Source organism: Cervus elaphus, chromosome 33 (genome assembly GCF_910594005.1).
Source record: "Cervus elaphus chromosome 33, mCerEla1.1, whole genome shotgun sequence".
Classification (NCBI taxonomy): Eukaryota; Metazoa; Chordata; class Mammalia; order Artiodactyla; family Cervidae; genus Cervus; species Cervus elaphus.
The window spans coordinates 31,178,370-31,205,824 of record NC_057847.1 but is presented as its reverse complement, the minus strand read 5'-3'; the positions used below and the strand labels follow the sequence as shown (position 1 = coordinate 31,205,824).

At 42.2% G+C, this 27,455-nt stretch overlaps 1 protein-coding gene and 1 pseudogene across 1 annotated transcript in view; one reads left to right on the top strand and one right to left on the bottom strand.

Moving 5' to 3' along the window:
• The window catches only part of STK39 (serine/threonine kinase 39), a 315,028-nt gene that overhangs the window by 131,370 nt on the left and 156,203 nt on the right, over positions 1-27,455 (bottom strand). The window contains exons 11-12 of the mRNA XM_043894916.1: positions 2,571-2,693; positions 2,443-2,472 (exon numbers count right to left, since the gene is read on the bottom strand). Coding sequence (XP_043750851.1) covers positions 2,443-2,472; positions 2,571-2,693 — 153 coding nt within the window. The remainder of the gene's footprint in view (positions 1-2,442; positions 2,473-2,570; positions 2,694-27,455) is intronic.
• LOC122688244 lies at positions 3,044-26,124 on the top strand (annotated as a pseudogene).

Here is a 27,455-nt window from a genome sequence, read left to right as displayed (position 1 = left end):
TCACAGGGGTCTGAGGGGCAGCAAGATAAAGTGGTCCCTTAGAGTTATTTCTCTTTAATTCTCCCATACCTTTTACAAGTCTTTATGTCCCTCTCAGTAAGGCCTACCCAGATCAACACATTTAAAATTATCAACTCCTACCATACCATACCTCACCCTCTACCCTATTCGATTTTTTTCTCATTACTCCTATTCCATTGTAACAAACCACATAACTTACTTATGAACACTACTGGATATAATTTATCTATTCCCACTGGAATGGAGGCTTCACAAGGACTCTGTTTTCCTCTGTGGTGTATCCCCCAGTGCCTACTAAAACAGTGCACATCATATGCTCATTACACATATTATATGTATCATTTATATAATTTACTTATATTTGTGGAATAAATTCAACAATTTTAATTTCCTTTATAATAGATTAAAAAATAGTTTTTGCTTCATATCCAAAAAGCAATTTGGTGTGACTGGCAAATCAGGGGGTTACTTTAATTAAAAGCTGAAAGGACACAGGAACCATCACTGGAGAGAATGAACATAGCACAGTGATACTGAAATGGTAGCCTTGCTGAAAGCAAATAAACAGACAACAAAAAAAGAAACAAACAAAAATGGTGGAAGTTGTGTAACAGCAGGTGGAGCTGGTGACTTCTAAAGTTTGGTAGGAGTGTTTACATTCAAACTAATGTGTACTTTCACAGAAATAAGCCTATCTGTACACTTCCTTAATTATAAACCAAGTTCCCAGTATGGGCACAGATGCCACTGGGAAATCAAATGAGTCTAGATACAGTGAAGTGTCCAAGACTGCAAATCCCACTCAAGAAGGCTGACAAGGATGTTTAATGATAAATTCACAGCATGCCATACGCCACTCTCTTTCCTGGCTATGAAGACAATACATTTGCCAAAAAGATACTGCTATTACTCAAATAACAGATCAGTTTTCAGGGCAATTTCGACGAGCACAGAGTAAGATATTCTCAAAGTAAACTTAACAAATCCTCATGAGGAAAGACCCACACCCATCTGTCTGTACTAGTAAGGTAGGACTACAGTGAATACCATTCAAAGAATGTGTCCCGCAGTGAACCAATAACGAATGATTTTTGAGTCAAGAATGCTGTCGAATCATGTTACTGTATTCTCTTTCGAGGGAGAACTGACACCTTCTTATTTAGAGACACTCTTAGATGAAAAATGATCGGCACATCACTCTAGATAAAACAGAAAAGTGGGCAAGAAGAAGGCAGAGTTCATGATAACAGGTTAAGATCATTCCAAAAACTTGGCAGGATATGTGTGTGGCCAATGTGTCCTTCTGTGGGATTCATCACCATCTGTATAACTTCCTTGATCAAAGCTTATATTTCACTTATAAAATAGATTAATTCATATGATAAATAAAGGGGGAAACAGGATCTGAAGGAGAGTTACCAATAGGAGGCAGGCCCGTCAATGAGACATGAGAATGAAGACAGAATAGAGGGAGGGGAAGATGACAGGGGAAAGAATGGCTTGTGACTCTGATGTTCTCTTCTCAGATGGTCCATCTGGTTATTTCCACTTAAAGCACAATGATAAGATTTACTCCTTTTAATTACAAGGAAATGTCTACTAAATTTAAAGAGTTGGAATGGATATCACGTGTAGCCCAAAGTCTTCTGTTTTCTTACTGAGGATATATTAATTACTAGCTTTGCAAATATTTGGAGCTATTTAAATATGCTCAAACGTCCTCTAGGAGAATTAGCAAGTTCTCTGAACTACAGTCATCATTAGTCATTAGGATAATTAACCAGTGGAGGAAGTAAAGTTAATCAAAAGATAACCAGTTCTCAAAGGGAAAAGGATAAAAGAGTGTGTACTGCCTACTAAGTTGCCCAGAAGATTTAAAAATCAAGACCAACAAATTCAACCTAGAGTTTCTAACCATCTGAATATTTGCTTTATGGTAAACCAAAAATCCAGGAGAAATTTTCCTGTATGCCTACTCTGTTTCCTAAGTGACATAAGAATTTAAGATTAAGTGAGCAACTAATTTGTGCTAAGAACCCCACTGAGTGCTTTATTATGTGATATCATCAGTCCCACAGCAATTCTGTAAGTACTGTGATCCCTGCTATTTGACAAAGGAAAAAGCTGAGGTTCAGAGAGTAAAGCAATCTGCCCCAATATACACAGCTCCAAAGTACTGAATTGGCCAAAATATTCTTTTGGATTTTTCCATAAGATGTTATGGAAAAACCTGAATGAAGTTTTTGGCCAACCCAATAAGTCAGAAGGCATCAAGATCTGCCAAGTTTACGTGCCTCTTTTTTTCCTACACCACAAAAACAAAATTCTGAATGTTCTTCCCCAAACATCAGACTCTAACACTGGCAGGCAGAGGTGTAGGGGAGAGAGGAGGCAAAGAACTAAATAAGTAACCACACTCACCTCTGGATTTTCTTCTTTTACTCTTCGTGACTGTAAAACAAATACATATTCATTAATACATACACGCCTCAAAAAACCACAAAAATAAAGCTGACACAAGTCAGCTAACCATCATCAAGGTGATCTACCTTTTCTTGAGAAAAGGCTGCTTTCCCTTCTTCACTTTTCTCATCCATCTCGTCGTCGCTCCACTCCCAGTCACCGTCTTCGGTTTTATGAAGGTGACCGCTTGACCCTGGAACTCGTCTCACCTGGATCAAAAGAAATCCACTCAAAGCTTCACCAGTTGAAAGTGAACAGTGCTTGCGAGTGTTGCCACTTGGATCATACATCAGACACCTACCCTGAAAATAACCTGAGCAGTAATGAATTCAGGGGCATCCAAAAGATGCACCTACCCAGATGCACCCTCTATCCATAAAGATACGGTTTCTTGAAATGAGTTACTAAACGTGTGTAGAACAAAATATTTTGGAAGAGTACCACAGATGTCAGCCATGAAGGATCAAACCCTTTCATCACTCTGACTTCAGTTTGTATTTTATGAATCACTACATAGGAAAGGCCACACGGGAGGTTTCAAAATTGCTTAAGGAAATGCATGGGTGCAAGCAACAGACTGTTGGTTAAGAGAAGGTGAGGGACCTGGGCAGCTGCTAGCCTAAGGCATCTGCCATCTACAACCTACATCACAAAAGCAAGTACCCCTCTATTGCCACCTTGCTCTTTTTCAGAATCTGACATCATGCTTGTTTTCCCTGGATTCTGTTCAACCTCCTTGAGCAAAACAGAACAACATTATTTTCAACACACCATAAAGCCCTTTTGAGACCTGTGAGAGTGCTAGGAACACAGCAAGATAATCAGCAACTGTGTCAGATGATCTTAATAGATAACAATCTATTATATCTATAACAACTAGATAGCAATTAGCTCAAAATATAGAGATGTGGTCCATTCAGGTATGCTTTCCTAGTGTCTCTGTGTTTGAAAAGGCAAAACTTTTCAAAGGAGAGGATGACTGAGAATAATGAGCCTCTGACCAAAGTAATTTGCTTTAAAAAAAACAGACTCAGACGTGCTTAAACTAAGCAATGTAGCAAGTGAACATAACAGCCTGTGGTCCATCAATTCAGAGAAGCCACAAGTGGGGGGAAAAAAAAACACTTTGGAGACTGCCTAGTCAAACCCCCTCATTTTACAGATGGAAGAACAAAGGCCCAGAAGTGACCCAAGATCACACAGGTATAAGGACAAAATGAAAATGCCCATTCAAATACAAGTCTTTCTATGCCGTTGAATAGTAACTGTGAAAAAGCAGCCACCTAAAAATGTCCTTGGAAGACTTTGAAAGAGTATGACATGAGGAAAGACTTTTCCATAATAGAAACTATTCACTTATACTGTGGGAAGTTCATGAGTCCCAAGGCAAATAGCACAGACTTCAGATGTAAAGCAGCATTTACATGCATTGGATCAATGTGAAGTCATAAACAACGCAGACTTGGGGTTGGGTTCGATTTGAAGGCATTACCATGTGGATGCTGTCCAAGCAAGCCTGATCACTTTGTCTTGAGCTGCAACATGGAAACTTGAAAAGCTACCAAAAGGTTCTTACTCATAATCGCAATGGTTATGCTCAATTTTTTTAAAAAAAGCTTTTTTCTCCACTTCAAAAAAATTTTTTTCTAACTAATTCACCTTAAAAACACTTAGCACTTAGTAAAACTCCTTCTGTGCCTGGCATATATATTTTTCCACTTGCATTCTGAGTCACTGGAAAGACCTATTTAATGATAGTGATTTTAATGATGCTTATAGATGTTGGCAAAGTACTGCAGAAAAGATGCTGAAATGCACTTTAGGATTGATTTTTAGAACAGATTGCTCGTTTTAAAGTTATACCAAAGAAAGGGATAACGAGAAAATTTTCTGTTGACGTATACAGTAAAATTAATTATTTTCTTAGCAACACTAATCATGATGAGAGCAACAGAGGAAAATCTGTTAATGACTACATTAAAAGAAAGCATTTAAAGCCACATCTACTACAAAACATACTATTAACTAAGAAGTGAGAAGACAAGTAAAATTGTGGATCATAAACAGAAAAATACTCTACCTTCACTCAGACTGTAAAATCCAAGCATGGTTGATGATTACTAACATTCACGTGCTCATTTAAAAGAGCATACCATGGAAATCTCTCTGAAAGCAGCCAGATAGTGCAGCTTCCCACCCTAAAATTCAGTTGATGTCCTTTTCCCTCTCATTCTACATTTAGAAAATCTGTCTGTTTTGTTTCTACAAGAGGCATCCAACTACAGACAATAAAATGTCCAGCTTCTATTTCATTTTAGAACCCTGTCTCCCTCTTCTTGGTTTTATTTGCTGGAAGAGAGAAAGATAAAGCAAAATGTCTAGGATTATAGCCTCGGATATTGAAAGAAATGGTGGCGTTGGCCTTTAAGCAATAAATAGTGGTTAAACAAATGGAGTGTAGAAATTAAGACAGAAAACAATTAAAAAATCTATGTAGCATAAAATGTTCATATAAGTGTAGCAAGAATAAGAACGCAAGCATATTCCTTAAGGATGTTATCTCGGTTTACTGGAAAGGAAAAAACTCACAGCATAATTTGAAACCCAGGTTTCACGGTGTAGTTACAGGACACTGACCTCTAAGGAAGAGACCAGAAAGCAATTTTACAAAGTTACATCCTTGTAGGGAGTTTGTACGGGTGACAGGAAACTTGGAGGTCTTGGAGGTCTTAGAGTTAAGGCAACTAAGTTTCACATAGTTTAAACAAATAGTTTTTTTCTTCTTTTAATTCATTAAGAACCTGAAGAATAATCTACAAAACAGAAGCTTCAAAAAACAAAATGTGTAAAAGCTTCTATCTCGTCCCATTCCTTACGGTGATGAGAATGGAGGCTACTCACCCTTAGAACAATGCTTTGCATGCCAGTTACATCAGTCTTATTCTATTAAATGGCCCACTCACTTAGTAAAGCCAAAAGGTGACTAAAGGAAATTTTTCCTCTGTCAGGGGTTTAAAAAATAACCCAATGATTCTCAGAGAAATGAGCTCAATTTAAGACATAGCTAGAGGTATTCATAAGCTCACAAACTCCTCAGGTCAGAGCTGGCAACAGCAAGGTTAGACAAGACTTTACAAGCAATAACATTCATTCCCCAAACTGGGAATAAAATACAATCGAGCAGTTCTATTTATACCAAACCCCTGGGAAGGAAAGTGATATTATTTTCCCTTTTTCAAAACAGCATTTTTATGAAAATCCATTAAAGAAATGGAGTTCTAATTCCCACAAAAAAATAAGTCAGGCTCCACCAGAGGGAACAAGAGTGTGGTTCCCAGGCCATTTCTTGTGGCCATGGGGTCGGGTGTCAGAAGCAGAGCTAGGATGGATTGGCTAGGGAGAGGGAATGGCAGCAACAAGGGAAACCGTCCCTGGAGCCGCCCGACTCATCTTCCCAGGGTTGCCGCTCGGAACAGGAGCTTTCTATAAATAACAGGACCCAGGACCTCCATACAGGATCTCAAGTCACCACCTGGCCCCAGACATAAAGACAGGAGGAAGCACGTGTACAGGGGCATACAAGAAAGCCAACTGAAGCACTTCTGCACAAGGTGTTAAATGTTCGAAATGGAGGTATGTTTCTCTAACAGAACTCCTGAATAAAGGATGAATGTGACCCAAAGAAACAGTTTATTCGAGTCTGTCTTAGTCTTGCAAGCGCTTTCTTCCAAGACACTGTCCGGCTGCTGATGGGTGCCACGTTAACTCCTCCCAGGAGAGGGATTTGGGGATCTCCTTGGAATGATTTTCCTGTCCCTGGAAATTGTATATTCCACTTCCCTTTCACTGGCTGGACAAACTGCCTGCCCCGCTGCAGCCTGAACCCAAGAACTCATCTCACATCCACACACCAAGAACACTCTAGGCATGGCAGAAAGCAACACTCACTAACTTTTCTTTTAGCAGGCATTCTACTAACCAGACGTAGAAAACACGCTTCTAATCAACTGTTATTTATAATGTCCCCGAGGCAAGGCCAAGCAAACAAAAAAGCCTTCCAAATCATCAAAAATTAAAATTAAACTCACCAAGTTTTCAGTAGTAAATAGTTTACTGTCTCCAGAGCTTATACTCCGACATTGGCCCCTGTGCCCACCAGCTCTCCGGCACCTCCATCCCACGCCGACGGCCTGGCCTCCCTGGGCTCTCAGGCCCTCCATCCGCTTCCGCCTCTCCCATCAGTCCCTCCTGGCTTCTCCCACATCATAGAAAGCCTGGAGGCCACAGCTGACGCTCTTGAAGCTGCACGTATTAGCCCCCTTGGCCCCGTGCCCGCTCCTGGCCAACCACACCTGGAGGAAAGCTGTGGGCTCAGCCTGAGCCAATGGGGCGGAGGCACGCCGCCTGGAGCCATCACGGGCGACGGCACTCCCAGCCGACACAGCAGTCCGGCGGCAACCTCGCCACTCGTCCCCAGACGAGCGCAACAGCGGCATCTGGAAAGGCTGAACCGTGGGCCCCACCCCAGCCCACTAAATCAGAACCCTCCTTTCTGCAAGCTCTCGGGTGATTCACAGGGTCACTCAGGTTGGAGAAGCGCCTTGCCCACTGTTGGTCTAGTCTCTCTCTCCAGGCCATGATACCAGCTGTTACACATATAACAAAAGTGACTGCACACTTCAAACTTACTAACCAACTTAAGTCGACTCCCAGGTGTGAAGAATCTGCCTGCCAATGCAGGGGACTCGGGTTCAATCCCTGTGTCAAGAATATGCCCTGGAGAAGGAAACGGCAACCCATGGCACTATTTTTGCCTGGAGAATCCCATGGAGAGAGGAGCCTGGTGCGCTACAGTCCACAGAGTCACAAACAGCTGGACACGGCTGAAGCGACTTAGCATATCATAGGAGTATTTACACAAAGGAAACTGGAAAATAGTACAAATTAGGCACTGAACTCCCCATTTAAGGCCATAATAGGAGTTCTCAAGGTTTACAAGCACACCACTGATCAAAAGACTCAGCTCACGGAAACACTGTAAAATTTGATGACATTTCACATGAATTTAGTAATAATTCCTGAGAATAACTACCTTCATTTACAATGGCAAATATCTCAATTTTATTATATAAGCCTCTCAGATTTCACCTTTAAAAGCAACACACTAATTGATTTTTACGTACCAAACATTAGTAATATACTTTACTGGAAGGAGGGGGATGTAGAAAACTATCTTAATTATTTCTCAAACTGACACCTATGGCTTGGGATAACATTACTTATGAAAGCATCATGAGGAAACACAGGGTGATATATTTTTTTTTACAATGCAGACAGAAGTGAAAAGGGTATCCTCTGAAAAACTGTTTTACATGATGCAAAAAACTGGTTTTTTGAAGGTTATTGCCAACCCTGAAAGTCAAAGCCTAGATAATACTGTTGATACAAAGAAAGAAAAGAAAACTGTGTATTTCTAAATGAAATATTTTGTATATAAATTATAAGTAGATATTTTATTTCACCCATTTCCATAAGTGCTCATAAGTTCAAACTGACCAGAAAACTTTTTTTCCCCTAATTTTAGATTCAGAAAATAAAGTATCACAATACTTTCAAGATTCCTTTATATTAAGGAATACATGATAAACTTTACAAACAGGATCATAAATTTTACCTGTGATTGATTTTCCTGCAAAATAGAAATAAAGATCCTTCTAGTTAAAGCATGAAGTGAGGTCCTTGAACTTTCTGTAATTATTAGTATGACAATAGATCAATGTTAAATTTCAATGTCATGGAAAAAATAATATTCATTTTATTTATAACAATTTGGAACCTTGATTACCCAATAGGATGTTTGGGAAAAGTAAAACGTGAAAGATGCAGAACTACTGGCCTAGTGGACATTTCTGCCTGTACCTTCTAATACATACAAGTATTATTTCTTTTTTTTTTTTTTTTTTTACAAGTATTATTTCTACTATGCATGTGTAAGCATCTGTTTGTATGTACATATAAAGTTTCTGCATGGGGCATTCACTGGATAACAAGACAAATTTAAAATAAAATTCCATTTTGACCTAAAACAAAAACAAAAACCTCCCTCCCAAACTTCCCTACCCCTGTCATTTTGACCAAAGGGCACAGTCATTTAAGGTTCCTAACATGACGTCTGGTACATAAACACTCAAGACATGACAGGTGCTATTATCGTGACTACACTTCATCTTTCTCACAACCCAAATCTATCAAACACTATATTCTGCAAATTTTACCTCCTCAGCTGCCACTGTGCTAGATCACAGGTCCCCTTCAATGCTGACCTCTTGTCTCTCCTATTAAAACAAACTGCTAATTCATCTTCTGGCCTCTAAACTCTTACTATTTTATCCTTCATATTGCCATGAATCATAGACTAGAACTTGTTTTTTTCTTTTGGAGAAAAAAAAGAAAAAAACAAGAGCTCACCATAGCCTACAATATGAGTTCAGTCTCTCCATAACCTTGCCCCAAATTAGTTTTTCAAGACTTACTTCCCACCATATTCAATGAGACACTCACAACCCAGTTTTTTACAAATTAAATAACTTCACAACTCTACTTTTTATATCACATATATATCTCAGCCTGATCTGCCCTTTCAAAATGTCTACTTACTTCTCTTCTTCTAATTTAAGATGTGTTGGCCCAATCTCCCAATTGGTATTTTGCCTGCACCTTTATATCATTCTACTCTGTGTTACATATAACAGGTGACATACTGAACTGTATACTCCTGCAGGGCAGAGAACAAGCCTTAGCCTTTTAAAAAGAATCACTTATTTTCTCATTCAGTCAACAAAGGTATTACTTAATACCTACCTGGTGACAAGTTCTAGACAAAAGATGAATAAAATCAAAGCCTACACCTTGGAGTAGTCCACACTGCAGAGAGATGGACAGACATTTAAGCTAATAATTTCAATAAAATGTGAATGCTATATAACCAAGATATGAATGCTGTGATATCTCAGGAGAGCGGATGACTACCTGTCCAGCTCACCAGGCAGAGGAAGTAAAGACCTTACCCCACCCAGTGGGAAGGTAGGACGTGGAAGGCAGACCCAGTAGGGAGCTGGGTGGTCTGGACAGGACCTGCCCCGCCCCCCAGAGGGAGTGCCCAGCATAAGGAGGCTGCTGCCACAGGAAGGGAGCCAGTGTTGCCAGAATTTCCGATTCTTCCAGAGAAGTGGATAGCTTGGGTTTTTATGTGAATGCTCCTGACTTTTTTTTTTTAATGTTAACACATTTATGTCAAGTGAAAGTAAAATTCTTCTGCACAGCCTAAGATTTGATGCATCTGTGGGACAAATCTAGCCTGTGACAGGCACCCTCTGTGGTCCACCAAGTCAGGGGGCTTGGAATTCAGACAATGGAGAAGCACAGAGGCTTTCCTGTGGCTTTGGGGGTAAGGGGGATGATTGAATCTGGATTCCTGAAAGCAGAGCAGACATACAGGGACTTGAAGGTGACCATGGTCGGAAAGAAAAGCAGCGGTGGTCATGGGTCCTGGTGTTACTAGCATATCACTAGCCACACCCAAACTAGGCAACTTAAAGTAACAAATCCCAGGAGCCCAGGGGCAGTCAGACTGGCTTCCTTGGTGCCTGGGGTACTAGCAAAAGTGCTTCCCCTCTGACCCTAGTCAGAACAAGCCCTTCTGGATTTCCTGACATGCAAGATAATGGAAGATGAAGAAAAGATTGCTGTTTTAAGGCCGTCAGTGAGGGCTTCCAGGAAAGTGAGAAGCCCTGGATGCTAGAGGATGAGAGGACCCTGTTGTGCAGCGACAGAGTTTGGCAACGCTTCTATCTATGGTAAAGAGGGAACAGAAATGGATCTAATGATCTAGCGGAAGACATTTCCAGGCAGAGGACTTAAAGGGACACCTGGGTTCTGCTTGCTGCCTGTGATAAATCATGAACTGAGAGATGAGCGAAAGGACACAATGTTAAATACAAACCAGTTCCTTATCCACAGCCTCTCCAGACACCCAGCAAGTCTCAAACCCAGCCCCGGCTTCAGAGCAAAGATCAAATTCAGGCTGTGACCGGTGACACTCTGTTAAGACTTTAGAAAGATCTAAGGTGGTGCTTCCTGGATGCTTTTAAACAGACAGAAGGCTTTCTAAGCTTCCCAGGTGGTGCAGTAGTAAAGAATCCACCTGCCAATGCAGCAGATGCAGGAGACATGGGTTCGATCCCTGGAGAAGGAGAGGGCAACCCATTCCAGTATTCTAGCCTGGAAAATTTCATGGACAGAGAAGCCTGGCAGGCTACAGTCCATGGGGTCACAGGGCTGGACACAACGGAACACACATGCATATACACATACATCAGGCTTTCTAAAGCTCTTCAGAGCAGACCTTAAGGAATCTCTGCGTTAGGCAATAAGACTTCTGAGACTCTTAAGGGTGTGGTCTGTCGGTGTCACGGGGAGTCCAAGGTAGACAAAGCATCTTGAGGTCATGACTTCCAATACGTGAACCTATCAACATTCACAGAAAATCCACAGTTTTACAGATGCTTGTACTGTGAAATTACTGCCAGGTTAGACTATAACAGAGAGGACAAAATGAAAAGAGCATTCAGATTCCAAAACTTTTAGGGGCCGGAAACAGTCTGAGAAGCCTACTCAGCTGCAAACATTGACTCCTTCTTAAGAAAAAGGAAGGGTCACTTAAAAAGTAGAAGCAAGAGCCCCGAGCATGGAACCAAGAGACGTATAGAACACTGGCAGAGGAACAGGCAACTGGCCAAATTTCCCCTCTGTCATGGGCCCGGGGCCTCTGGCTTTCCCACTTTGGTGCAGGCCTTTAAGAAGCCTGCCCTCCCACTGTGTTCTGGCTGTGTGTCAGGAAGATGACTGGGCCAAGGCCCTTGACTTTGGGCCTGAGCCTGAAGCCGTAATGGGACGCGACTCCTGGAGAGTCTTGGAAATTCAAGAGTATGTATATTTTGCATGTGGGAGGTATGTGGACTATTGTGGCCAGAGAGTAGACCAGGGCAGGGCAGGTGTTTGTTTTTTTTTTCCCCCAAAGATGCCCATAACAACACCTCCTGATCCAAGTGTTCTTCCAGAATCTTTCCAGCCCCACTATCAAGAGATGGAGTCCAGTGCCCTCTGCTTACACCTGGGTGGGTCTTTGCCTTGCCCATAACCAACAGAATCGAGTGTCAGAGAAGGTGATGTGGTTTCCACCTAGCTCAGTGGAATACAAGCAGAGGACGCTGCAGTCACTGTATAAGCACTGTAGTGCAGACAGCTCTGAGGCCTCCATGCTGCCAGGCAGGCCAGAAAGAACCCACGAAAGGAGGGCTTGACCACCCGACTGCAGCTGCACGCGACCAGAAACCAGCCTGCTAAGACTTCTCCGAACCCCTGACCCACAGCTTATTAAAATAACTTATTGTCTGAAGATGCTATAGATAACCAGAATAAGGACGTTGATGAGGTCATTTATGGAATTTCATTTCCGTTTTTTTAGAGTCAGGAATTCTTTAAAAGTTCATAGGTCATATTTGATACTGTGTGTGTGCGCACGCATGCACACACACGTACATGTTCAGTCATGTCTGACTCGTTGAGCCCCTATGGACTGCAGCCCACCAGGCTCCTCTGTCCATGGAATTTTCCCAGGAGAATACTGGAGTGGGGTGCCATGTCCTCCTCCAGGGGATCTTCCCAATCCAGGGACTGAACTCGTGTCTCCTGCATTGGCAGGTGGATTCTTTACCACTGGGCCACTGGGGAAGCCATTTGATACCCCTTCCCATGACAAATAACATGCTCTAACATGCTTTGCTTCTGGGTCAGTGTTTTCTGACTGTGGATTTTCTAGGCATCTAAACACTCAGATTTTAATTTATACTTCCACATTTTTTTTTTCTGTCTGACCATGTTATTACTTATTAAAATACCAAGAAGAAAAAAGTCCATTTCTATCAATTAGAGGTAAGTGGCTCCAGCTAAATCTTGGCCCTTTTGCCAGTGATCTGCATTAACTTTTTTTTGACCTCTTGAAATTCAATGTTTACCTAGTTCTGCTAAAATCTGGCATTCCCTTTTTCCAGAATGTAAAAGGAAAATAAAGGAATGAGAATATTAAAATGTTCCATAGGCAACTGGAAGAAATTCTAGAGAAACAGAGACTCTTATAATTCAATAATAACAATTCAAAACACTGAGCTAGCTCAGTGAAGGGCACACATATAGCAACCTCCTTATAATGCTTTAACATTTTCTAATGTGAAATAATCAAACCTGATAAATGTTGCTTTTCACATAATGGAGCTTTGTAACTTCAGAAATCCAACTTGAAAGGGCAATGCCATGAGAGAGAATGTTCTGGAAGCAGGAAGGGAGCTATTCTGAAGAAGCAGCACAAAACAAGAAGTAATTAGATTTCTTGTTCTGTTTTAGGCCTATCAAACCTCCTATATGTCATTTCCCCAAGATAGGGTGACAAAGAACAAAGAGAACAGCTAGAAGCCAAGAAAGCAGCATCCAATTTTGAAACTATTGTCTTTGAGAACGAAAGCTCCTGCTGGAATGGGTGCCAAGCTGATCTGTGATTTTAGCTAATGAAGAAAACAATGGCAACGTTCTGTCCTGGTGCAACAAATAACACAGATGAGAAAACAGACATCATATAAAACCAAGGAGAATAAATGTTTGTCAGTGGAACAGAGTCGAAGACGCTCTGGATACAGCAGTGAGTTACCAAGTTAACTTAATTGCAGGGGAAGGAGGCATGGGAATGAGAAAGAAGAGCACACAGCTACCAGCAGACTGATCCAGGCAGGAGGCGGAACGGACCGTGAAAACAAGAGAACTGTAACACGCATCAGAGACATACTGTGATGGTCGGGCTCAGGAGTCGACTCTAGGCTACCAGGCACAGTTATTCAATCAAACACTAATGTAGGCATTGCTGTGAAGACACAGTAGATATAATGAAAGTCCATGATTGTCTTTAACCGCAGGGAAATTATCCTTGATAATCCGGGTGGGCGTGATTCAATCAGCTGACAGGCCTGAACAGCTGAGTTAGGGCTTCTCTGAAGAAGAAATTGCAAAGCCTGTGGACAACAGCTTTGGCCATGCCCAAGAGCTGCGGCCTGCCCATCCAACCCTTCAACCCTGTAGGCTTCACTCCTTAATTATGTCAGACAATTTCTTGCAATAAATCTCTTTATATACCTTCCCGGTTCTGTTTCTCTGGTTGAAGCCTGACTGATACACTAAATCCAGCAGCCTCACAGTGGTATTAAAAAATAAAAGGCAAACTAGCTAGCAGGAGACCAGTGCCAACAAGAGCATCCACTGGGGTTTGGGAATGGAACATGTTAATGTCTCCAAATGAAACAGAAAGCGAGCTGAATAGAAAGGACAAGAAGAAGAAAAATAACTAAGATGGACTGAATGATCATAACTTACTGCAGACTGTGGACTGGATTCCAACCTTGTAAAAACAGCCAACATAAAGATTAGGGGTGAGTTACCCACTAAACATCATTCATGTGAACTCTGAGTGGTACAAGCAATGCGAGCACCTTGAAAAATGTTCTGCCAAGACCTAAATTTGCTTAGGGATTAACAACCCGTGAAAGATACTCCAGTGCATTTGAGTCTGGTAGAATGGAAACTCACCCAGACTCAGCAACTGTTATATAGAATGCAATATAGAAAATATTTGTCATATTATAATTTCACCAAAGTACCTGCTTTAAAAATATACACATCCATACAAACATTTCTGAATAACTTTTAGATGTCAGTGCCAAAGAGTTCCTGCACAACAATTATGACTAACTGCCCTAAAGATGCATTCCAGCTAATACTCAGCTTAAAGTTTCTAATTAAATACCAGTAATAGGTTCTCTGAAAAAGTAGATCCCTACCCAGATTTCCAGCATGCTCTCCATTACCGAGGATGAAGTCTGATTATGGTGAGATACACAATATGCCTCTTTTGTGTGGGGAAAAAAAAGGAATGGGAAACAGTTGCTATCACTTGGTCACCAGCAGAACTTTACAGTTTCTCACTGTTTATCAGGGCATGAGGCTCAAATGAAGGCATGTTTATTCTTCCTGGTTATAAACTAAATATGACATCCATATTGTAAAATATATGCAGCCAACAGCAAGTATCAAATAGATCATCAAAACACAAGAAGAAGCTAGTAGAGAACACAGCATTCATCACTGCTGAACATAAGGAGGAGGTTCGCATATAAACATTTCTCGAGACATCTACATACGCACAGAGCATTTCCAGAAGAACTTATTAGGACTTGGTAATGGCTCTGAATTGAGAGAGGGACTTCTTTTCACTGGGTCATGTACATTAAGGAACCGCAATATACATCACCCATGCCCCTCTCCCCGGTTCTGAACTAATTTAGATTATGACCAGTAAGTTTGGGCAGGGGGTGGTCAAAACATCACCCTTATGCCTTACAAAGGTGAGGCATTTGAGAATGTGGCTTAAATGTTGAGCCAGCAGCCTTCCCTGATGAATGACCCTTGGATTTAGACAAGACTTACCTATCCTGTCTCCAGCAAGCACGACCAGCACATTGCTCCCTCACACAGGCAAGGCCATGGTGACTGACCAATAGCACCTCTCTCTATGAGCAGTCCGGCTCCCTCAGAAATGGAGGGCAAAGGGCTGGGCCACATGTGCCCACTTCCTCCCTCCAAACTCACCAATCAGATACACTGCTGGGCAGAGACAGGCCAAGAGTGTTTTGCTCACTCCATGAGCAGTGAAGAAACATTCCCTCTGCCTCTTCCCCTTTTGGCATCATTTGCATTTTTATCATTACAACGCTGTCAGTCAAAAATCAGGTTATTTAAAAATTTAATTTAAAAATTAAAGATATACATACCTCTTGTTAAAAAATTCAAACAGAATTCTTTTATTAAAAAATAATAATAAAGCAGAAAGTAAAAGTAACCATCTCCTACCTCAAAACAATATTCAAAGATATGACTTTTCCAGGAGGGGAGGAAGTGGTAATAAGATGAGCTACTAAATTTTTAAGAACAAAAATGATGAAACCTTCTAAAATCTTGATGTGACTGACCATGAGGTCAACTTATGGTTCACCTGCATTTGCTACAATATGTGTACCATTTAGGATTTCCAACATTTTTAATGTTTGATTTTTATGCAACAAATTCTGGAATGAAGACTCCCCATCAAAGTACTGCTCTGGTCAATGAAACAACCATCAAACCTTTGAACACATGGGGCATGTAATGACAGGAGTGGGTGCTTTTTACTACTCTGCCTTTACACTTCTCTCCACCAGATGGATGAGTCTGTGTTCTTTTATATCACAGAGTAATGGATTCTGTTTTTTTTTTTTGTTAATCTGCTTAACCTGGTATCTTTGCTACAAAATCCAAAGACACTAAGAAGATATTCCAGCATGCATGACAATTTGGAGCTCTGAAAGCACATGCCCTGGGGGTAAGACAAAATTCAATATATTCTCAGTCTTTACATTTTGAGTATCTTGTGTTTTGTTGTTATCTAGTTGCTAAATTGTGCCTGACTTTTTGGAACCCCGTGGACCATAGCACGCCAGGCTTCCCTGTCCTTCACAATCTCCTGGAGTTTGCTCAAACTCTTATCCATTGAGTTTTTGGTGAGGGGTAACTAATATATGTTTGTTAAATGCGTGAATACCATTTTCCTGCTGCCTGAAAAAAATTTGCCAAAGCAAACTTTGTACCAGGAGGAACTTCTCCCCATACTTCTCTCACCATTGCCCCTGGAGAGGGAAGTCAGAGGCTGCAGATACAGCATCACAGGGATCTTGAAGGGATATGAGGGAAGGGGCAAGTTAAGATCCCATTACATCCTGAAATCCTTTCAGCTTCTCACATCCATAACCCCTAGAGTCAGAGTACACTTGAAATCTGCTGCAATGAACACAAAATCCAGCTCTGGGAACCAGCACTCAATACAGGCTACTAACGGGTAACAGACACTTAAAACTTGTTAGTTGGATGAATGAATGAATAAGTCATCCTTGGCTAAAACACACAGACACAGTAAGATTCTGGGTCAGACCATCTCAACCTGCAACTCAAAGGCATTTTATCATGTCCTTAGAAAGCTACCACCCTTTGCCATCACGGACCCTGTTATTGTGATGACGTGATTAACAGACAAATCTGAGGAAGCTAGGGCTTCCCTGGTGGCTCAGATGGTAAAGGATCTGCCTTTAATGTGGAAGACCAGGGCTTGATCTCTGGGTTGGGAAGATTCCCTGGAAAGGAAATGGCAACCCACTCCAGTATTCTTGCCTGGAGAATCCCATGGACAGAGGAGCCTGGTGGGCTACAGTCCATAGAGTTGCAAGGAGTCAGACACGACTGAACAACTAACACTTCACTTCACATGAGGAAGCTAAAGGGCTTTATTTATTCCACCAGTTTAAGCAAAGCAGCAGTTGCTGTCAAGAAAACTCTGGGCTTTCCTCTAAGCATCTGAAGATCCTGAGAGGAAAAGCATGGTTATAATCGTCAAATAAGAACAAAGTGAATGATCAAAATGGATGAGCCCATCTGCCTCAGAGACGACATATTAATGTCTTGCTGTGCTGGGAATAATTCAAAGAAGCGAACAAGTGTGTGGTGGTTCACTGCAATCGTGTTCCCTCTGTAATGGACTCTGTTCCCTATCCTGTCTGCAAAGGGCAGAGACTTCAGATGGGAGTTTAGTTATGAAAAAAAAAAAAATGTACATACACAGCACTGACGTGCACTTTGGGTTGAAAGAGTGAAGAATCTGATTCTAGCTCAAAACTGAACTGATTAGAAAGAAGAGCCAACGATGACATCATAAGGTCTCTATGTGAAAATATGTCTCCTATTGAAATCTCTACCTGCTCCCATTCCAGCTGTCTTTATAGACCACTCCACCCAAGTTGTTATCTCAGTCAAAAGTCTCAAGAATGTAACAGGGGACAAGGAATCCCCTGCATGGTCACCTCCACAGGGGGCTGAAGCCTCTGAGAAGGACGAGACAGGAACTGCCCAGACCACCGCCTGAGTACCAGGTGGTCAGTCAGTCAGTCACCATTAGTTGCTCAGGGTGTCTGACTCTGTGTAACCCCACAGACCGTAGCCCACCAGGTTCCTCCATCCCCAGGCAAGAATACTAGAGTGGGTTGCCATTTTCTTCTCCAGGGGAATCTTCCCAACCCAGGGATCGAACCCAGGTCTTCTACATTTGCAGGCAGATTCTTTACAGTCTGAACCACCAGAGAAGCCCTCCTGGGTGGTGGGGTATGTCAACCACAATGGCACAGTCTAACAGTGGGGCCATATTCCTTGATTTGAGGGTCAGAAAGGCAAAAACCTTGTCACTCTATGTGTGGAAAGAGTAACAGGTGTCCACAGAAGTGTCAAAACCAAATAAGAAGCAGACCTTCAACTCCCTCCTGTTCCTGGCTTCTACATTTTACTACATTCACTTTTAAGTCTTTTTTTTTTTTAAAACTGGAACTGCCCTGCCATTGAGATTTCATCTTTATACTCTAACTCTTTATGCTTTAGTATTCTCAAAGCAAATCTCAGACTTCAGATCATTTTACCTGTAAATACTTCAGCACACATCTCTAATAGAGAAGGACATTTTAAAACACGATCATGATGCTTTCACAAACAACAAGATCACCAATGATTTCTCAGGAGAATTAAGTTATCAGTCTATGTTGTATCTTATCCCACTGTCTCAAAAATGTCTTTTCAGCTTGTTTATTCAAAACAAGATCTAAACAAGACCCACATGTGATCCATACTCTTAAATCCATAATAGTTCTCATTAGCCAGCCATCAGAACCACTTAAGTAGGCTCTGACTTAGATGTTGCTTTTTCAACTAAAAACAGCTGGAAAGAGCCCGTTTTCTTATTGCTAACGAGAAACACCCACACCTCCAGAGGGAGAATACTCACTTCCTTTATATCACTGGGAAAATTAATTCTCAGTAATAACTGAAAGCTAAGATGAAGGTTCCAGTGTAATAATGCTCCAGACAGGAGTTTCATTTCTGGGGCAAAGTCTCAACTGTGTTTCAATTCATATTTGAAAAGGGTCATAAATTCTATTTTTGTTAGTTCATTTAGTACTAAGAAGAGATTGCCAGAGCAGTAAAGTAAGTTACATAGATTTCCCTGTAATAGATTTGGAAAAACTATATATTCTAATCCTTGTATTTGCCAAAGACAACACTGTCCAACTACCGAATTTAAAAAGAAACTAAGATATATAACAGTTATATATTCTCATGGGGTTAACTTTTTTTTTTAAAAATTGGAACTTCAGCTTCCTTGGTAAGGGCTAAGACGTGGGCCACGTGGTGAAATATAAATGAGTTTGACAAGTAATCCAAGCCTAACTATGGGATCTGATGTTCTTCTAAGGATCCAAACCTCTCATCACATCTGCTAATTGGTAGTAAAACTAAGTATATGTGGATGCCATCATTGTTTTTCTTTTCCTGCCTAATACCAATAAGAGTCCAGCGGCTAACCTGGAAGATAGCCAAGACTGGAAAGGTGGAAGGTACTCAGAAAATGGATCATTAATTCTTGAGGCAAGAGGCTCTGCATGTGTGTAGGAGGCACGCTCTGGGATTTGTTCTGCACACTGGTCTCAGCTACTGCTCTTGTGCTTAGCATGTCCATGTTTCTCTCTCCAGGCCACACCCTCCCGTGATCTGCAGATACAGACGTTGGTCTACTCTCCTCTCCATTTGAGATGAGACATCACACAAGGTTTACCACATTCTAAACATTCAGCGTCATTCCGGGTAAAGATTTCCTACCTGCCAAACTCAACGTCAGAAAGGAAGTCAATCTCAGCTTTTCCTGAAGTCTCCTCCTCTCCCTTCCCACCCCCTCAACCTCCATCCCCATGGAAACCTTGCAGATCCTCAGTGCTGTCCACTCTGCTTCCTAAGTATCTCCTCACCCTGTTCTACCTCATTCTCCACTGATTCTCACCTGGACTAAACACCAGCCTTCCAACCTGGCTGCTGCGGCCAGTCTTGCCCCTAAACCACTGTCCACAATGCAGCCAGAATGGTTTTCCTAAAGGCAAACTAGATCATTGCACATCTCTTCTTAAATTCTTTTTATTTTTATTTTTTTGGCTGCACTGCAGGGGTTTGTGGGATTTTATTATAATAATAGTTCCCCAACTGGGGATTGAACTCAGGCCATGGCAGTAAAAACACCGAGTCCGAAACACTGGGCCACCAGGAATCCCTCTCTGCTTAAATTCTTATCAGAGTTCCCCAAAGGTGGTGGGGGGTGGGGGGGAGGCAAAAACTGCAAAACTCCCAAACTCCTCATGAAGACACATAAGACATTTTTTGTTCTGGCTCTTATCCACCCCTCCAACTTTCCTCGACTTCAATCACACAAAAAATTTTGCTCTTCCAATACATTTCCAAGCATTTGCCCAGGAAGGCTCCCCACCTGAGATAAGCTACCTTGCTGACTGGAAAAAGAACACATATCCTGCACAAGACAATGAAAGCATTGTGTCCTCGATGAAGTCCTCGGCCACCTCGCCCTCCTCGACGCACCCCAGCATGCATGCGTCATTCCATCCCAGTGCTGACTCTGATGCTCCAGATGTGGTTTCCTGTCTAAGGCCTCCCCTCGTCTGCGCAGCCACCACCCGAGTCGCCCAGGCTCAAATCTGTCAACATTTCTAACTTTTTATTTTATATTGGAGTACAGCCGAGTAACAATACTGTGATAGTTTCAGGTGCACAACAGTGTGATCCAGCCACACACACACATGTATCCATTCTCCCCCAAAGTCCCCCCTGTCCAGGCTGCCACATGACATTGAGCAGAGTTCCCTGTGCTAGACAGTAGGTCCTTGTTGATTACCCATTTTAAACATCGCAGGGTGGACCTGTCAATCCCAAACTCCCGAACTATCCCTTCCCCCCTTACTGTCAACTTTCATTCTTCGCTTGGGATACTTACAGATGAAGGCTGTCTTACCTTTGGACCCCAGCACAGTCCTGGAACTTGATACATGAAAAGTCAGTGTCTTTAGAATCACCGCCCCCTAGAGTCCTCTGGGTTGTACATCGTGCCTCCTCTGCATGGAGCCTCTAAATATATACAAGTCTCCACTGACCTCGAAATCTTCTCAACACCCAAGCTATGACAGTCTCCTACTGCCCTTTCCCATCAAGCTTTGAAAAATTACCCACTAGCACTTCCTTACCATCTCTTTACTCATTAAATCTGAATGTCCAGCTTCTCCCCTTACTGCTAAAACTGAGCTAAATCCAATGTCCTTTGAGAAGACCTCATTTTCCTTCCCCTCGCTGCAGGAATCAAAACCGCTAACCACTTCCACCTTCCTGGCTCCTGTGACAGCACTTTCCTTCCCTCTGTCCTCCACCTCCATTACTGCTTCCCAAGGTTCTTCACCACCATCCCTGTAACACCCTCCTTGGCAACCCCACCTGATCACATGGTTTCCACAACAGCCTCCATGGAGAGAACTGCTAAATACAGCTCTTTCAGTCGCAGTCTCTACTGAGTTCCACATTTCTGTCTCCCTCAAACTGAAGTCCCAATGGAGCTTCACACTCCAGTAGATGGCAACAAGCCTGGCATCTCTCTACCCTCCTCAACTGCCACCCTCCCGCCCATATGGCCTCAGTCTCTTTCCATCGTCTCCCTTCTGTGATTTGCTTCTCTCTCCATCATTCGCCAAGATCTTCCAACTCGGATGTGTTGACAACTCTGACTCGCGTCCTTTCCTCCCTACCTCTGCCTCGGAGCCCGCACTGTCTCCTGCCTCACTGTCTTTGACAGCTCCTGCTGGCCCCCAGCTCCTCCTTCAGGCTGCCCACGACTCTCCACTTTTCCAATCCGACTTCCACAGCTGCCTCCCTCCTTCCAGGCCGCCTCATTGGCCCCTCACACCTTAGAGCACCACCTCCAAAACCCATGGATTAGGACTCAAGACTCTTCATACTCTGGACCTAATCCAACTTTAACATCTCATTTTCTACTGCTCCTCTTCATGCAAGCTTTCTTCTCTCCCAGGGCTTCTCAAATATGCCTGATCATGCAACTTACCTAGATCCTTCGTTAAAAATGCAGATTGTCAGGTCCTACTCAAGACCAAATGAGGCAGAAACTCCCACGATTCACGGTGACTAGCCAAAAAGGATAGGTGTTTTGGGAGTGGGGAGGCAGGTGCTGTGTGTGTGTGTGTGTCTGTGTCTGTGTGTCTGTGTCTGTGTGTCTGTGTGCGCGCATGTGCACTTAATCGCTTCAGTGGTGTCTGACGCTTTGCAACCCCATGAACTGTAGCCCACCAGGCTCCTCTGTCCAGTGGTGGTGGAGTGGAAGGTTAAATAGCCTAAAATAAGCTGATTTAATTATCTAAATTAATTTGTCTCCCATAGTACTGATAACTGCTCCTAAGATCAAATTATACTGGTAGTGGTTTAGTTGCTCAGTCGTGTCCGACTCTTTGCAATCCCATGGACTGTAGCCCACCAGGCTCCTCTGTCCACGGGGTTCTCCAGGCCAGAATGTGGGAGTGGGTTGCCATTTCCTTCTCTAGGGAATTATACTGGTAGGGCAAGAGAAAGAAGAGGGGGAAAAAAATGCTCAAATCCCTACTATTCTCAGAAACCTTTACTGAGCCCTCTAGCCACTCTCTTCCTTTAATCACAAAACTCCCTTAAAATTACCCATAATCTTTCCATATACATAAATGTCTACTACAAAGAGGAAGGAAATGCTTTTCTTGTCCTTGTCCCAATCATGATGACAATGAAATAAAAAAATCAATTTAGTATCTGGGGTAAAGTTCTTAAATCAATAACAGCTATTTTCCCAAGAAAAATAACTGAAGCAGAAACCTTAATGTGTATATATCTACTATGTTATATTTTAAACATTAATTGCATTATCTAACTAATTGTTAAATGAAGAGTTATAATGTTAAGATTCATGTAGTTTTATATTTTTCACATCACAGAGAAAAATGTTTTTTAATCTAATTTCATTACCATACACATTTTAATGATATTGGTTGAGATTATTGGAATATAAAATTGATTCACATTTATTATAGAAAATTTGGGAAATAAAAGAACAAAGATGAAATTAGTATTTTTCCACTCGGTGACAGTACAACATAGCAGTTGCCAACCAAAGGGCTTTTGTATCAGACAGATTCGAGGCTAAGTTCCAACCTAACCACTCACTGGACATCAACACTTACCCTAACGGTCCTCTCTTCACCTGCAAAACTGAGTCACAATACCTACCTCATTAGGTTATAATGAGGACAAAGGAGACGACATGTATAAAACATTTTTAGTCCACTGCCTCCAAATTTAGCAGGTGTTCAAAAAAGGCTGCCTGGTCATGAATTCTACTCCAGAAGAAAACAAAAACTGGGCATGTCCTCAGCCTCAAGAGCTCCCAGAAAATGAATCACAGTGGACTCTATCCAACACAAGGAGTTTTAAAACCTGCCATAGTCTTACCAATTTTCTTAGAAACATCCAGCCTGATATGACTATTTTTGGATACGTGCGCTCATCATCATGAACACAGTTAATAAATGAGTGGGTGAAGATGGCATCAGGCCAGAACTGTTCTCTAAAGTCTCCATACAGGAAGAAAGATGTGGCACTCAGGTTATAATGTTATAATGAGATTTAAAGTATTAATGATGCAATGTCTGAATTAAAGATAAACTCCCTTATGAGAACTTTTCTATATTTAAATTCTGAATTATACTCTTATAAATATCTTTGTTGAATCAGTGAGCATAGAAAAAAATCTTGCAAAGGATATAACTGTGCCCCAAATGACCACAAGAGAGACAGAACAAGCTATAAGCTTATTATTGTAGGACCATTTCTTAACACATGCCTCTGTGTCCTTGTCCTACTAAGCTTGGTTTCCTAACACCAGCCTGGGTTAAAGTTGACAAGTACCACCAAGTAGACCATTTCTCCAGCACTCTGAAACTATCCAGGTGATACAATGCAACCAGAGAAAATGTCTTTGAAAATGTTAGCGTTCTACTACATCATTAAAGAAAGAAGGAAAGATAGCGCTAAGTCGTGTCCAACTCTTGTGATCCCATGAACTGTAGCCTGCCAGGCTCCTTTGTTCATGGGATTCTCCAGGCAAGAATACTAGAGTAGGTTGCCATTTCCTTCTCCAGGGGAATTTCCCGACCCAGGAATTGAACCCAAGTCTCCCACATTGCAGGCAGATGCTTTACCGACTGAGCGATAAGGGAAGCCCACTACAACACTGCTGACTGCTTTTTAAACAACCAAAAGTTCTTCCATACCTATCTGAAACAGAAATACTCCTTCCAAAAATAAACACACACATATGTTCTCATGTGTCCACTCCACGTTTTCACTAAGTCACATGCATTTTCAGATCCTGCTCACAGAGTCCTTCTCCTTATGTAGGATCCACAGAACAGACACATTGCCCAGCTTGTTGATCCCTGAATTCCAGCGCCTGGGACCCTAACTGGCACACTTCAGATGTTCAACCAAGAGCAGTAGAATGAAACAAGGCATATAGTCAGTAAATGCTTGAATTTATGTCCAATGATTCTGCTTTGCAATATGCGATAGAATCACAGTCTATAAAGGTGCTAAATTCAGCACTTACTGAGTTCTTCCTGTATGCTTTTCATTTTACAAACCTGTCTCCAACACCTACAAGAGCTGTGCAAATAGGTACAATGGATAAGAGTCTCAAAAATAAGAGTCTCATCAAAGCTGAATTGTAATATTTATTGGAGGTCTCACAGCAAGCTAACACTAACCCTTTCTCAAAATTCATGTAGAGTAATTGAAACAACTGTGTAAAGTAACCCAAAGTCCTCAGAAGATTTATTCATCTTTACTCTTCAAGTATTCCAACCAAGAACAGTGGCTAGCATATTGTAAGCATCAACAAATGTTTGATCTTTTTTATCAAGTGCACATATTTTAATAATCAAAATAAATGTTGCAAAAGAAAGAGGGAATGAGAAAGGACAACTGTTAAGTGTACATTCAAGGTACACTTGAATTTTCTCATTCAAGGTCTGCACAATCATTTTTATCTAGTATCTTTTACTTCCTCTTACAGGAAGACTAGAAATCTCCATCTATCACAAGGTGATTTTGAAACTACACCTATTGGACTTTATCACATGCTATCTTGGCCAGTTTATTATGGCAACAAGACAATGGGCCTGCTGCCTCCCAGATGCTGAACCTGATGGGTTGATATGCCTTGTACTCCTGACTGGGATACCATCAAGGGCACGTTCTCAGTAGACCATTTGCAGCAACGTGGATATGACACGAGGTGAAGTAAGTCAGAAGGAGAAAGACAAGTACCATATGACATCACATATATGGAATCAAAACTATGACACAAATGAACTTATTTACAAAACAGAAACTGACTCACAGACACAGAGGACAGACTTGTGGTTGCCAAGGTGGATGGAGGTGGGGGGTGATGGATTGGGAGCTTGGAATTAGCAGATGCAAACTATTACCGGGTTGGTCAAAAAGTTCATTCAGATTTTTAGGTAAGATCTTACAGAAAAACCCAAATGAACTTTTTGGCCAACCCAATATATATAGAATGGATAAATAACAAAACCCTACTGTATAGCATGGGGAACAATAGTCAATATCCTATAATAAACCACAATGGAAAAGAATATGAAAAAGAATATATATATACATGTAAATATTCTGAGGAGGAAATTCAGTGACTTCTAAAGGACTTCAGCCCTCTCCATGTCCACAGAGTCCAGAATGGCTGCAAATGCTTCGCGTTGTAGATCTGGGCTCTGTGCACAAAGTGGCACTTGCGATCCAGGTACCGAATGGGAAGCACTGCCACAAATGGAAACTGTACGTGAATTCCAACAACAGGCCTCCCAAGAGGGCCCCTGATGTGACTGAGCGGCCCCAGGCACTGCCGAGTTCGGAGAAGCCCTCTGCTCAAAGATTTGCCAGAACCACTGCTTGTCCACAGCTCACTGCTAAAGCTTCTGGTGAGCCCTGTGAGACAGAGAAACCCAAGACAAGCTTCTTTGCAGTTCCCATGGAAATGAGAGGGTCCTTCTTGGTGCTGCTCCTGAGGGAATGTTTCTGAGACCTGGGCTGGCTGGCCACCATCCCCAGCATCAGCAGGAAGGTGGGGCTACTGGTGACCAGTACTGTCCCTCAGACCCCCTTCTTCTGGGCCATGCACATCAGCTGCACCAGAACATGCAGGCCCTGTTCGGCGCCCTGGCCGAGGCGGAGGAGCAGCAGACCTACCTGCATGACTTGGCCGTGTCGCACAGGACCCGCCGTCTGGCCGGGCACCACCTGGGTGACTACGGACCAGCCTAGAACAGGTGCAGGGTGCTGGGCCACGTGGACTCCTGGGCAGTGATCATGTTCATGGATTTTGGCCAGTCAGCCACCATCCCGCTGCACAGCCTGGACAGTGATGACTTCTGGGAGTCACACACCTTGAGGTCTGAAGGGTTTAAGTGACGTGGCTACAATCACCACGTTCCCTCTACCATCTAGGTTCTGCCTGCCCTGCCCTTTCACTCTTGAGGTCCTGGGGGTGAAAAAGGCCACAGTGGTGCCTAGAACTGATTGGATTCCCTTTGCCTTCCCCTAACTCACTTCTCAATATGTCATGCGTCTTCACCGTGAACATCTGAACCAAACAGGGAGGCTTCCATGAGGCTGAAAGTCTGATGTGGCCAGTGTATTCTTTCCTGTCTCTTCTTTGTACCCCCAGAGCATGATCTAAGTTGCCCTGACAGATTCTGCAGAATGGAGAGGCTCTTTGCTTAATTTTCCTGGCATTCCCTTGTAGAATCAGGTAGGGAGCATCTAAACATTGATCTGTCAGCTTGGTGAATAAATGTTGGCATGCTTCACCAAAAAAAAAAAAAAAAAATTCACTGGATTGAGAATATCAGGTTGATAAAGAGCTTGGTAATTTCTTCATGTCACAATGACTTGGCAACATCCAGATGCAGAGGCCAAAAAAATAAACTTTAAAAAAATGACATAAACATTAAAAAAAAAAAAAAACTGTAATAGGAAACCAAAATTTCATTTTATACCGACTCTACTTGTTACTAAGAAACCTTGAGAGACGTTGGAGAAACCTCCAATGCTTTTGATTGCCCAGCCTATTTTGAGAGAGAAGTTTGGAAAGTGAAATGGCCAAAGACAGCCTGCATGGAGAAAAAGTTAAAAAGCTGAGTGCCTGGGAACTCTGGGGCAGGCTAATCAGTCTCTGAAAAGTCAATAGCAGACAGAGCCGTGAATCAATTCAAGCAGTTCATCATGGTTAATTGAAAAATTTGCTGACTCTTTCAAGGCTTATATTGCATCCACACTCAGGAAACTCAAAAGTCTTTTTACAGTGGAAAGGTTCAAGGCCAAATGAAAGTCATCTGAAGCCAAAATAATCCAAGACCATGTTAGAAGGAGCCACAGGGCCTCCACAGCTGCTCTCCTGTAGAAGGAGAGAACTCTGACTTACTTCTAGGAGAACTGGGCTCTGGGTTAGGCCAGAGGAGCCACCTGATCCAGGATAAGGTGTTTCAAACAGTTTCATCACTTGTTTGAAAAAGAAAAGCCAACCTTTATTGAGTATTTACTTAGTATACAGCTTATTTCACCACACTAAGAACTTCACTGTGCATTATCCTGTGTGTGTGTATATATAGCCATATATATAATATAGCTTTGGTGGTGGTTTAGTCACTAAGTGGTATCCGACTCTTGTGACCCCATGGACTGTAGCCTGCCAGGCTCCTCTGTCCATGGGATTCTCCAGGCAAGAATACTGGAGTGGGCTG